At 28.1% G+C, this 14,533-nt stretch overlaps 1 protein-coding gene across 2 annotated transcripts in view; it reads right to left on the bottom strand.

Annotated features, from left to right (window-relative positions):
• Positions 1 to 14,533, bottom strand: part of LOC100204991 (maestro heat-like repeat-containing protein family member 1) — a 112,717-nt gene that overhangs the window by 1,868 nt on the left and 96,316 nt on the right. For both annotated transcript variants that reach the window (XM_065820602.1, XM_065820603.1), the window contains exons 28-37: positions 14,230 to 14,382; positions 8,319 to 8,473; positions 7,961 to 8,126; positions 4,919 to 5,085; positions 2,119 to 2,256; positions 1,496 to 1,610; positions 1,076 to 1,411; positions 828 to 980; positions 545 to 679; positions 297 to 465 (exon numbers count right to left, since the gene is read on the bottom strand). In XM_065820602.1, coding sequence (XP_065676674.1) covers positions 297 to 465; positions 545 to 679; positions 828 to 980; positions 1,076 to 1,411; positions 1,496 to 1,610; positions 2,119 to 2,256; positions 4,919 to 5,085; positions 7,961 to 8,126; positions 8,319 to 8,473; positions 14,230 to 14,382 — 1,687 coding nt within the window. The remainder of the gene's footprint in view (positions 1 to 296; positions 466 to 544; positions 680 to 827; positions 981 to 1,075; positions 1,412 to 1,495; positions 1,611 to 2,118; positions 2,257 to 4,918; positions 5,086 to 7,960; positions 8,127 to 8,318; positions 8,474 to 14,229; positions 14,383 to 14,533) is intronic.

The following is a 14,533-nucleotide window of genomic DNA, read 5'->3' as shown; positions in this document are numbered from 1 at the left end:
ACCGAAACCGAAGTTTCGGTATCGGTTCAAATTGAAATTTCGGCCGAAACCGATACCAAAACAGAGTTTAAGTCGATCACTAATAATGTTAAACAACGATTTCTGCACAACTAAATAATGTTAGACAACGATTACTGCACGAATACATAATGCTAGACCACGACTACTTACTATATGATTACACAATAGTATAAAACAGCTTTAATTTTTCTGTAAAAAAAATTTTTAAATCTAACACTTTTTAAAACAAAATTAAAAAAAAAAAAATATTAAATGATAAAAAAATTCAACATTACCACTACATATATGTTCTATGGAGATTGTTTCTCTTTGATTTTTCTTTAGATTCCCTAACAAGAAGCCTATAAAAAGTGCAGCATTAGCTCGAATCTCTGGCCAGTTGCTTTTAAAAAAACTAACACAACCCATTACATAAAAGTTCATTTTATCAACATGGTCAGCAATCTAATGATGAAAATAAAAACAATTAAAAATCTCTATTATTTAGTATAACTCAAAAGTGTAGAATTTGCTGTTTACTTACAATGAGTCGTGATAAGTCATTAATAAACTCGCCATAGTGAAGGTTACCATCTTCAATAAGGTGTTTTTGAAACATTTCATTAATTGAAACTGAATTTAATTTCGCGCCAATTTTACGCAAGGCTGCTTTGCTTGCCTAATATAAATATATAAAAAATACTTGAAAAAATTATATAACTTGAATTGTTAAACTTTTTATTGGAGATTTAATTATGAATATTCAATACAACTTTATTGTAATTCCATAAATTAAAAAAAAACTGGATTTAAGTGAATATTTTTACTTTAGTAACTTCATCCTCTTCATGCAAATGAAGAAGTAAACTGATAAAATTTGTGTGAATCTGTTCAAGAAATGCACTCTCTGACGGACCTTTGCCAAAACGAGCTAAATTTCCAAACAATGATATTGCTGCTGCTCTAACTGCGCTACTCTCCTTTGTAAATATTGAAAATATTATAAATAAACTCATACATAGACAAAATTAAAAAAAAAATGTATATATGTTGAAAAAAAAAAAAAAAAAATTACTTTTTCAAAGCACGGTCTTATTCTTAAGCAAATGTTTATTAAAATTTGTCGCACAGAAGATTCATCAAGAAGAGCTAGAATCTTAGATAGCCCAGACATTGCTTCTAATGTAATACTCATTTGAGGATCTTCTTTGTCATCCATACCAGCCATCATTGCAGAGAGAATAGTTGTAGAATAGGTTTGCAATTTCTGTCCACCAACACTTGCTACATTACCTAAACCACGTATGCATAGCTTTCTCACAACATGTGATGGATCAACAAGTTTAGATAGTAAACTATTCATTAGAAGTTCAACTAGCTGCATATCCCCGCAACAACTTTCATTAATCAACTAAATAAAAAAGAAAACATACCAAGAATAGATAAAAAATATCACAAGAATAAATTAAAATCAATACAAATCAAATTAACAAACCTCAGAAAAAATAGCAGCGGGAACAACTCTTTGGTAATCATACAAACTTGAAAGAGATGGTAGTAACGCAGAAACTAAGTCATTTACACAAGATGAATGATACTTGCAAATTCCACTAAAAGTAACTATTATATAAAGCTTTGGCGCAAGTACATTTTTTTATGACAATAAAAAAAAATTTACAGAAAGATTTTTAGAGTTTAAGTACTCAATCTTATTATTCAAAAATATAAGGGATCGCCCATAACAAAAATATTTTAAAAACAGAAGCAGGAGATATTAGGCTCTTTTACGCGGCGATTTTCATTAAACTTAATGAGCTATTTTGATTTTTTATTTAAATTAAAACTCTGCAACGGAAAACTTTTGATCTTTTTTGATTTGTTTATTGTGAAAGTTTGCGTTACGTAATTTATTTTCCTATTTTTGATGTTATCAATTTTTTTCTTCAAAAAAAGGGTATTATAGCAAAAAGCATTTGTTTAAAAGATGTTTATATAAAAAGCAACTATTTATTGTTAGCATATCTACAAAAATATTTTACATAAAAAACAACTATAAATTTATAAAACATGGGGATGTTTTTATTGAAGACAACAAAAAATTTTGTTAAAAATATTTACATTGCAACAACTTGAATTCCGTCTGTAAATGTTTCTACATTTTCAAACTTCTCCCACGCATTTTGCTCATCCATGTACTGTTTTAATAAAACACATTTACTTCGTTCAATAAATTCTTTTAAGCATTCTATTGAACAACTAAAAAAGATAAAAATAAACTGTGTAGGATAATTGAAAATTTTTAAAATTAAATTGCATTTTGAAATACAACTTGAAAATGCTTGCAATACAACGTGCAACACCATATTTTAAAAGTTGTTTTGCATTAACTCTACATCACCAATCTAGTGAATCAACATCAATCTAGTGAACCATCAACAATCTAGTTAAATTATTTATGAATACTATATTAAAAAAGTCCGATCACCAATCCTTGGGTTACTCTGATCATTTCCATTTAAATGTATTAGTGTCATTTACAATTTTTTGTGTTCTTTTTCTAAATAACAATTTTAAAAACTCTACTCAAACTTAAATTTATAACGTTTCAGCAATCACCTGAGTCAAAAGTTTTAGAAAAATCTAGAAATTCTTATTTGTAGCTTACATAAACATTGCAACTTTAGCAGATGCAAATTTTAAAATGGATTCGATATATGGTTTACAAGAGAGACCGGAAGTAAGAGTTAATCCTAGAAGATGAAGGAAGATAACACATCAAGTACATTACCGTTCATAACTAAAGGAAGATCCAGATTATTGCAAACAATTAACTGAAAAAATTGAGTTTTATCTGAGTTAATGTTCACCACTGATCAGTCAGTGACAGTTCCATGCTATAGCAGAAGTTAGATTTTTTTAAGGCTCAAATCCACATTTCAAGCAATCAAAGTGTTGGTTTCTTATTGAGACAAGAATAAATGGTAGTATCATCAGCAAACAATGCCACCTTAAATGTGGCATTGGTTCTGTTACTATTGGTAAATGGTTTGTACCAATAGTAACAGACGTCTGTTACTATTGGTACAAACCAATAGTAACAGACATGGAGAACTTTTTTGGTGATAGATATGGAAGTAATGGCTACAATTGGAGATTACAGGAGCAAAATGAGAGAAAAACAATGGAGAAGAGTGAGACTTGACTCGGAATTGTGGAATGGGAATAAAAGATTCCATGCCAGCCTGAACCTAAAAAGTTACACAAGAAACACATTCGTCAGCAAGAAGACCAAAGATTTTTACGGGCTATCCTAAAGAAAAATCATAGAAAGAGATCCAGTCCCAAGTTGTAAGAGGTGGTACGATGATAGGGGGATTCTGATGATGAAGAATGAAATAATAGTTTTTGAGAGATCAAACCATAATCAGAAGCACCTAAAATTGAATGTGGAGAAAACTGAGTAGGATCAGAAGCCAAATGTAAGTTGAGAAGAGAAGGTAAATGATTCGGATTGTCTGGAAAATGAGTTGGAAAGTTGACTATTAGTATTAGAGATTGAGAAAAGCAAAAATTGTGGGCCATAACACCTACAGAGTCACTGACACTAGAGCAAAGCTACTCAGTGCAATAAGCATTAAAGTCACCAACAACAATGATATTGGCTGAGGAATAAAGAGAAAGGGCTTGGTCATTTAATCAGAAATAACATTGAAAAGAGTGCAAGCTTGAGATGAAACAAAGCAATATAGAACAAAGAGAAAGGTGATAGAGTGAAGTGGTACTAAACAAAAGCACACAAAAGAATAGTCTGTGGATTTAACCTAGTTTCCGGACAAATGGGTAAATTCTTACAAATGCTAATGTCAAGCCCAAATATAAGTCTATGAATTAAAGGAAGATAACCATCAACACTAAGACCACAAGATGCTTCAGCTGAACTCAAATTAGTCTCACAAAGAGCAAGTAGGTCAGGCAAACTTTGAAAGAGATAAGACTCAATAAAAAAAAGTTACTTCAAAGACCACGAATATGAGCAAATTTTATTCATTTTTTGACTTGAACTTGACTCAAAGCACAGATGGAATTAGCCTCTCTCAGAGCTACCACAGAGTTCAGGAAACCTGACTACCAGCCAGCCTCAGAACCATAAAACTGAGTTTTAGAGCTGTACCCTGATTAGGAGATAATAGAATGAGTTGCCTAATCATAAAAACAAAGACATAACCAAAAACCTATGTATATGAGTCAAAAAGATCCAGCATTTAATGTCCTAAACTGGAAACAATGTATTATAAATACATCTATGCCAGCCTAATAGATAAAGAAGGGGTGTAAAGATAGCCAACAGATAAAATTTGTTTACTTCTTAGATCTTGGCCTAGGAGATCTTCTACAAAACAGGTGGATGCATTTAATGTCTGCTCAAGATTTTTTATGGAGACACCAACTCTAGCTATTACTCAACCAAAAGTCCGAAGGCAGGGGATTTGTTAAGTCAGAGTTACATCTCCTACCCTTTGCCTAAAAAACTGTATCCTACAAGGCAGTAGGACATAAAGCAGGTTGTATTGGGTTACATGTTAGTAGGATAACCTGACCTGAAATTCAAATTACAAGTTATGTTTTTACAAGAAATATGTTATTTCTTGTAAAAATATTACTTGTATAGTATTTTTTATAGCACTCCTTATACTGTGTTTTGGTTTTACATTAACTTGAAGCCCTTGCTTCAAGCTAATTTATATTAACTAATAACCATTAATTTACATTAACATATTAAAATATCAACTAAAGCATCTTAACAAGTAAAGTTAACTTATAGCTGATAATACATAAATGTCAATAACTAAAATCAATTAATTATGCAGTAAAATAATTAATATAACTATTGTGAATATTATTAAAAAAATTGTAAAACCTCATTGGAGAAGGCGAATTTTTTTTCTTTTGCCCTTTTAAATCAGATAAGACATCCACAGTTGATCCTAATCTAATTAATATGGCTGACAACAGCTTTGGAAACATGTCAGTAACTAATTTTTCTGTTTCTGGAACCTTAAAAATTTCTGTAAGCGCTGATGATATCTAAAAAATATAAATTAAAAAAATTGTGTGAAAAATAATTGAAGTATAGTTTTTTTCCTGTGGTAATTTTCATATAAAATGGTACTGTAGTAAACACTAAGTAACTAACTGACACTTAGGTTACTGTAGTAAACGCTACATAACTATTTCCTAGGTTAATAAAGATATGATAGTTAAAAAGAACTGGAAAGGTTAAAAAAAAAAAAAAACTACAAAAATAAAAATAAAAAAGTTTTGTGATTATATAAAAAAATTTCAAGTTAATAATTACAATTTCCACAAGAAATTGTAAAGTTAATATGAAGGGCTTATTGTGAAACAATGACAAGCCACACTTTTTTCAAAAAGAGTTATTATCATTTTTATAATCATAAATAGTATACGCAATAGCCAAAAAGATATTAAGGCATAATTCTTAATATTGGAGCTATAATTATAAAATCATCTTACTGCAAAATGTGATTTTATAAATTTAAATAAAACTTAAAAGCCATTTTTCTCAAATATTTGTTTTTGTGGCTTGTCATTATTTCACAATAAGCTCTTCATATAATAATTAATTATATTAAAAAGTTGTTTATTCTCAAAAAATTGTTTTAAGAATTATTACCAATTATATTATGTTATCAGTTATATTATGTCATCAGTTATTTTATGAAGTCATCAGTTATATTATGATGTCATCAATTATATTATGAAGTCATCAGTTTTATAATATGATGTCATCAGTTATAGCAAACATGTTAAAAAATAGCAGGATAATGACTTTAAAAAAAAAATTTGCCTGTGGTTTCTTTTGATGACTTTATATTATGATGTCATCAGTTTGTTAATCTCAGGTCACATCTAGTTCTAAGATAATGCCAGGTATAACTAGAATCAAGATGTGGTATATGTTATGCTGTAGTGGTGTAGAGGTAGAGCGCTCACTTTGTAAACAAGAAGTTCAGAAATTGATTCCCATTATGTCCTCCGGTAAAACTGTGCTCAGTTTTTTGGTGCAGCAGCCTTGTTTGTCAAGGTTTGTGTTTTGGAGTTAAAGAGTTGAGAGAGAGAGAGAGTTGCAACCACATTAAACAAAAAAAAAAATTTTCCTCCTTGATTGTAGTGATCTACTTGACCTTAGGGAGGTAAATAATAGTAAAAAAAAGGGAGGTAATAATAGTAAAAAAAAAATCAGTGAGTTCACTTTGGTAAAAAACATAGTACATTCTAGTATCCTAGTAAATTAGTTAGTACATTAGATAGTACATTAAGCAAAAATATTTATCTTGGACAGATGTATCCGGCTAATATCTGTCAAATAGAAAGCTTGAGTGTAAAAGCTCAGTAGTTCTGATGTCAGCTGGTAGTAAGATTTCTTAAGCTCTATTCTCAGAAACTATTCTCAGAAACTCTATTCTCAGAAAAGCTAGTTCCTTAAATAGCTGTAAAATATCAAAGTATTGTCAAGTTGCGATAGGATGTGTTGCAAAAGGATGTGTTGCGATTCGATGGTGTTAGTGATTTTAATGTACATTATTAAAACTTTCAAAGTTGAAATAAATCTTTATAGCTTAGTACTTTATTTATTTTTTCTTTATCAATTTGTCATTTTTGCAATATTGTCATCATTGGCAACTTTAATGATTACACACTGTTTGACAAAAGTACCCTATAAGGTTTGACACAAGTACCCTGAAGCTCAAAACTTATTTCTTTTTTTAGCACAGAATGTACGCAGAGTCATAAAGCGTACCTACACTCATTTAAATACGGAAATGATTCGTACTCTGTACACAGTGCTAGTTAGATCACACCTTGAGTTTGCAATCCCTGTATGGAATCCTACTTTGAAAGGTGACATTAAAACACTAGAAAAAGTCTAACGTCATGCAACCAAACTAGTACAGAATCTTAAACATCTGTGTTATGAGGAGTGATTATTCAAAATGATATTGACTACATTGGAGACTAGGCGTTTATGCAACAATCTAATACAAGAGTTCAAATTATTGAACAGTATAGATCATATTACATGGCTTAAACCACAACAATTTGCACCGTCATTACGAGCAAATGGACCAGCATCAGCAATAAGAGGTCATAATCTAAGAATTGAAAAAGAAAATGTCAAGCATTCTTTGTCTCGACAAGCATTTTTTAGTAACTGTATTGCGAATAAATAGAATGCATTACCGATTTATGTGGTGAATGTGCAGTCTTTGAACTCTTTTAAAGCAAGACTTGATAGACTTTTATTATAAATTTTTTGAAATTTATTAAACTCTAATTTTTTTTATATATAATTTTGATTTATAACAAATTATTATATATATAAAAATTATTATATATATAAAAAGAGTAGTGTAGGCTGTCATAACTCATATATAACCATATATGTGTTTCGTGATGTAATTCGTTACAGCATCTATATTACTATTACTATTACTAAATGGCAATAGAGGAAAATTGATGCAAAATTTTGCAACTTTTCCAAATGTTAATTTACTTTACAGAACAAGGCTAAGCGTATTTAGTGTTACACTAACACTAAAATGAAAAGGACCACAATTACCACTTCTGACATTAAAGCGGAGGTTTTATATCAAAGTTTTCCTTCACCTAAGTGATTTGCTTTCACCTAAACTTCCAAAATTTGTCAAGAGTCTCAACAAATTTATCAAGGTCATCAGCATAGATATTTTCAGTTACAGTTATGTTAATGATGTGATTAGTTACATCATTAGTTATATAACAAAAGTTTTTTATAACAGCTATATTAATGATGTGATTGGTTACATTCAATTAATGATGTGATTGGTTACATTCAGTTAATGATGTGATAAGGATACATTTAATTAATAAACAAATAAATTTCGATACTTTTACATACAGCAATAGGAAGATGAGCGGCAATACGAATTGTTTTTGATTCATCTCGAGGATCTTCATGTTCTGTGTAAGGTAACGAATGAAGTAATATATCTAGAAGATGCTCAAATGTATCACTAGCTAACTCTTTATCACGTGCCAATGTTTTCCAAAAATCACATAAAATACTAATAAAATTGATAAAATAAAATCAAAAATAAATTTAATAAAAATTAAATAATAAACATTTAAATAAAATTTTCAATTAAAACTTTTATTTTAGTAATAAAAATAAAACTGAAAAACAAAGAAAAAAATTTATATATACTTTATATACTTTAGTTATATAAAGTTCAAAAAAAGAAAAAAAAAATTAATACTTATTAAATGGCACTGGAAATTCTAAAAATGTTTGTAAAACTTGAATAAGGTGGTGTGAAGCTAATGTTCTCATGGCAACCAAAGAACCAGTAGTGGTTTGCGCAAAACTGACCACAGATAAGTTATTAACAATTGCTTGAATAATTGCTGGAACCTTAAATAATAGAATAACTTTTACAATTTTTAGTGATAAAAAACTTCATTTATAAAGGATTTTCAGTACACATGTATAACGCATATATATTTATACAATTCACATATATAATACATGTTTATGTACACAGTAGACATGTATAACAGATATATATATATATGTACACGGTATATATGTATAACAGGTATATGTACATAGTACACATGAATATATATATATATACACAGTACACATGTGCATATATACATATATATATATATATATATATATATATATATATATATATATATATAAATAAATATATATTTAGTGTTTAAAAAAAATTCTTGCAAGAATCATTTTAGAAAATATTGACATATTTAATAACTGAAAATAATATAAATAAGATATTTTTAACACAAGAAATTGTGTGTGTGTGTGTGTGTGTTTGTGTGTGCATATTAGGGAGGGGAGAAAATTACTTTTTTTGAAAACTTTTCCTGTTACAACTCAACGTTTTTTCTATATAATAAAAAAAAATATATATATAATATATATATATATATATATATATATATATATATATATATATATATATATATATATATATATATATATATATATATATAAATAAATATATAATTAGTGTTTAAAAAAAATTATTGCAAGAATCATTTTAGAAATTATTGAAATATTGAATTAATGAAAATAAATTAAAGAAGATATTGTTAAAACAAGCAATTGTGTGTGTGTGTGTGTGTGTGTGTTTGTGTGTGCATATTAGGGAGGGGAGAAAATTACTTTTTTTGAAAACTTTTCCTGTTACAACTCAACGTTTTTTCTATATAATAAAAAAAACACTGCATTTAAAAATTTTTTAGGGATCTTAACTGTCTCTTGAAAAAATTGAAGGGTCCCTAGTATTATTCGAAAAAAATATATGCAGCAGTGGTGTATTGGTAGAGTGCTTGTCTTATAAGCGAAAAGCTCTAAATTTTATCTCCACCACGTCACTGGTAGTATGGTGCTCAACTTGTTTCTCTGCACAGCGGCTTTGTTTGTTAAGGTTTGTATTTTATATATATATATATATATATATATATATATATATATATATATATATATATATATATATATATATATATATATATATATATATATATATATATATATATATATATATATATATATATATATATATATATATATATATATATACAGTGGGTGCTCATATTATTAGAAACACTGTCTTTTTTTTAAAAATTATGTGTTAAAGGTTATTTATTATAGAAATAAAAAGGTTGCAGACTATTTTTTTGTAACTTTTGAGTGTTGCGGTCTATATTTATTACAAAAAACATACTTATTTATATTTTTTTTAAAATAATTCCACTATTGTACAAGCAAAAGATTACATATTGGTGATTTATTTTAGTATTTTGTTATCCCTTCCTTGGCACTTATTACCGCTTCTACATGTCTTGGCATACTTTCTATGCATTTTATTGCATTATTTTGAATATCTATGTTATTGTGCCAGACTTTGATCATCTTTTCAATTAATTGTATTTTGTTGGTGATCATTTCAGAAGCAATTTCCCTTTTCATGATCTCCCACAGATTTTCAATAGGGTTTAAATCTGGTGAGTTTCCAGGCTATGGTAGCACTGGAATTTTCTTTGCTTTTAGGTACTCTGTAACCTTCTTTGCTTTATGGCATGGGGCAGAATCATGCATAAATGTAAATTTTTGGTTCTTTGGGAACCATTCCTTCAACTGTGGTACCAATCTTGTGTCAAGAACTTTTATGTATTAGTCCTGGCGCATAGTTCTTTCAACGATATATAAGCGCCCTGTTCCATGTCCACTAATGACAGACCATACCATTATACTTAGAGGATGCTTTACACGTTCTAAGATGCAGTCTTTGTGGAATTTTTCTCCAGCTCGTCTACGCACAAACTGTGATTTGTTCATCAATATCTGGATTGTCGATTCATCCGAGAAACATACCTAAACAACATCAAAAAAACTTATAAGTCAAAGTTTTAATGTAGGCAAATCTCTAAATGTGTACAATTATAAATGAAGTACTTACATTTTTCCAGTCATCGACGGTCAAATGCCGATGACTTTTAGCCCAAGCAAGGCGTTTTTGTTGCATTGCTAGAGTGAGCTTAGGCTTTTTAGCAGGTCGACAGCATCTAAATCCTTGTTCTTTGAGTCAGCGACGAACTGTCATTGGAGATACTGGTATTCCAGCATCTTGTATTAAAGTGGTTAGTATTCGCTTATATAGTATAGGCTTATTCCTATTTTCTAGGCAAATATCTCGTATTTTTCTATTGTCTCTTGGCGTTGTTAGCCGTTTTCTACCACAATGTCCTGTTCAATGATGAGTATAATCAGCATTTTTGTCCAGATTTTTTTTTATTCGGTTGACTGTTGCCACTGAAACCTTTGTCATTGATGCTATACACCTTTGAGAATAAGAAGTATTCTTCAATAATGCTCCAACTTCTCTTTTTTTTGAGGGTGAAACATCTTTTGCCTTTCCCATATTGAACAAAACACGTGATTCTAGTAAACCGTTATAGAAGTCAAATTATATGTAAAAATATTGATTTAATCATGTTTAACTGTAAAAAATAGACACATAAATAGAACTCAATAACAAAACAATAAAAAAATCTTTGAAAACTTTAAAAAGAGAGCAATACAAAAACAGCACTTACGCGACAACAACACAGGTATAACTGCCAAAATTGTCAAAATTAGGGAAAAACCCTATAACTTCATAATGAGATGAAATGCAATGTTGCCAAACTCCCAGATTAAAGTAAAAGGTACATACATACTATTTGTAAAATAAAAAAAATTATTTTGTTAAAATGTTTTGTTAATTTTGAACTTTATTCACAAAGTTTTTAAAATTTGGTCGTGTTTCTAATAATATGAGCACCCACTGTATATATATATATATATCTATATATATATATATATATATATATATATATATATATATATATATATATATATATATATATATATATATATATATATATATATATATATATATATATATATATATATATATATATATATATATATATATATATATATATATATATATATATATATATATATATATATATATATATATATATATATATATATATATATCTAAAACATATATATATATATATATATATATATATATATATATATATATATATATATATATATATATATATATATATATATATATATATATAGATATATATATATATATATACAGTGGGTGCTCATATTATTAGAAACACGACCAAATTTTAAAAACTTTGTGAATAAAGTTCAAAATTAACAAAACATTTTAACAAAATAATTTTTTTTATTTTACAAATAGTATGTATGTACCTTTTACTTTAATCTGGGAGTTTGGCAACATTGCATTTTATCTCATTATGAAGTTATAGGGTTTTTCCCTAATTTTGGCAGTTATACCTGTGTTGTTGTCGCGTAAGTGCTGTTTTTGTATTGCTCTCTTTTTAAAGTTTTCAAAGATTTTTTTATTGTTTTGTTATTGAGTTCTATTTATGTGTCTATTTTTTACAGTTAAACATGATTAAATCAATATTTTTACATATAATTTGACTTCTATAACGGTTTACTAGAATCACGTGTTTTGTTCAATATGGGAAAGGCAAAAGATGTTTCACCCTCAAAAAAAAGAGAAGTTGGAGCATTATTGAAGAATACTTCTTATTCTCAAAGGTGTATAGCATCAATGACAAAGGTTTCAGTGGCAACAGTCAACCGAATAAAAAAAAATCTGGACAAAAATGCTGATTATACTCATCATTGAACAGGACATTGTAGTAGAAAACGGCTAACAACGCCAAGAGACAATAGAAAAATACATATATTATATACTATATATATATATATATATATATATATTATATATAGTATATAATATATAATATATATATATAATATATATAAATATTTTAGATTTTACTGCGGAAAAACTACCATTTTTTTTTGTAAAGAATTTTTTAAACCAATATGTTAACTATTCAAGGATTTTGTTTTAATTACAGAATAATTTTAAGTTTATATTTGTGTATAGGGTTGGAAATCGGGATGCCTGTGGCTTTTCTGTTGAAGTGCAGCAAGCCACAATTGTGACTTTTTAAGTGATCTTCAAAACTGTGACTTTTAACATTAAAATATCAGTTTCAGTAGTTTAAAAATAGTACCACTAAATAGCACATAAATTTCACATAAAACATTATTTTTGTTATAATTAGTTAAATTTTTCTAAAAATGTTTAATTGAATTTACTTCTTTTAATTTATTTATATTTAACTTAATAGTTATATAAATATACATTACTACAATCACTCTTGTAACATGTACTTCAGTACTACCCTGCCCTGCTGCCTTGTATAATTCCCTTTTCTAGGCAAAGGCTAGAAGAAATTAACACTAACTTAAAAAACCCATGTCTAAGAGCTTTTGGTTTAGTAAAGACTAGAGATAGTGTCTTGATAAAACTACTCATCTTAAGCAGATTTTAAATTCATTAAGCAACTGTCTTGTAGAAGAACTGATAGGCAAAAACTTTAGGGGTAAGCAGAAAAATTCTGTTGAGCAGCTTCTCACCCCTTCTTCATCTATTAGGCTGTGTTAAATTGCTTCCTGCCTAGGATAATAAACGTTGGATCTTCTTGAATCTTCTCATAGATTGTTGGTTGTCTTCTTAATACTGGCAATCCAAATCTTTTTGTTTTCTCCTAATGAGGGTACAGCTCTAAAACTCATTTTAATGGTTCTGAGGCCAGCTTGTAGAAAGGTTTCCTGAACTCTGTGGTAGCTCTCAGAGAGGCTAATTCCATCAACAGCTGTAAAATATCAGAGTATTACCATTGCCATGTTAAGCATGAATGGTGTCCATGTTGGTACTTTTGGTACATTGTCGAGGCCATATAAGAAGCTTAGTTAAAATTTTGCATTAATGTATAACTTAAGTTGACTGTTGCAAGACTGTTGCAACTGTATACAGTTGCATCAGTCCTGCTAACAACTGCTTAAAGTGTCATGCTCTATCTATGATCAAGTCAAGTTCCATGTTTTAAGTTGGTGATCAAATTAAAAACATGATTAAAGTATCCAAAAAAACTAATAATAAAAAAACAACCACAACCTGTTTCAGTCTATGGTTTACAAATATTAACTTTACATCACTTTAATATTAAATTTTACATAATTCACAAGACTTACTCTTTGTGAGAATAATTTGAATTCAAATAATTCATTTGATTCATTTCTGTCATAGCAATATAAAAATGCTTTCTCCAGAATGTTCTCCAGAACTCTCTTCAATTCTCTCTAAACTATTTAATAAATGCTTGGCTGAACTTTGTTTCCATCCTGCTTGAAAACTGCATTGTGTTTCCAATTTTTAAACACTTTGGACAACACATTGACCCCCTTAAATATTGCCTGATCAGTCTTTTCTCTATTATTAGCAAGGTCTTTGAGTTCTTTAATCAATAAATTTTGAGTTATAAAGTTAAATAAATAGATAAATAAAGATAATTAAAGTTTGAGTTCTTTAATCAATAAATTTTTAATTTTAAGTCTAATAATTTATTCTAATAACTTTACTACTTATTAACAATAAATAAAATTTATTTAAATAAATAAATAACAAATTATTTAATTTATTTAACTATATTTTATAAAATATGTAGTCATAAATAATGAATTACCTCTTTGTTCATTTCACTTCCTCTGAATTTAATTAAACAATTTAAAATTGCGCAAGCTCCACTTGAACTCTGACTGTGCACATCATGAAGGCCTTCTATTAGAGAGAATATCAAAGTTTTAACTTGTTCATCGGGTACCTTCTTGCTTATAACCTTGAATAAATGTTAATAATATAAAAAATAATAATAAACTTTAACAAGTAATTAAGATTTCACGAAAATTAAAATTTTTTTTATAATAGTTAGCATAATTAGTGGTTAAGAATGAAAATAAATTGAGTTTTATTAAGGACAGAAGAAACAA

This window comes from Hydra vulgaris, chromosome 15 (assembly GCF_038396675.1).
Source record: "Hydra vulgaris chromosome 15, alternate assembly HydraT2T_AEP".
NCBI lineage: Eukaryota > Metazoa > Cnidaria > Hydrozoa > Anthoathecata > Hydridae > Hydra > Hydra vulgaris.
This window is presented reverse-complemented; position numbering and strand designations above follow the sequence as displayed.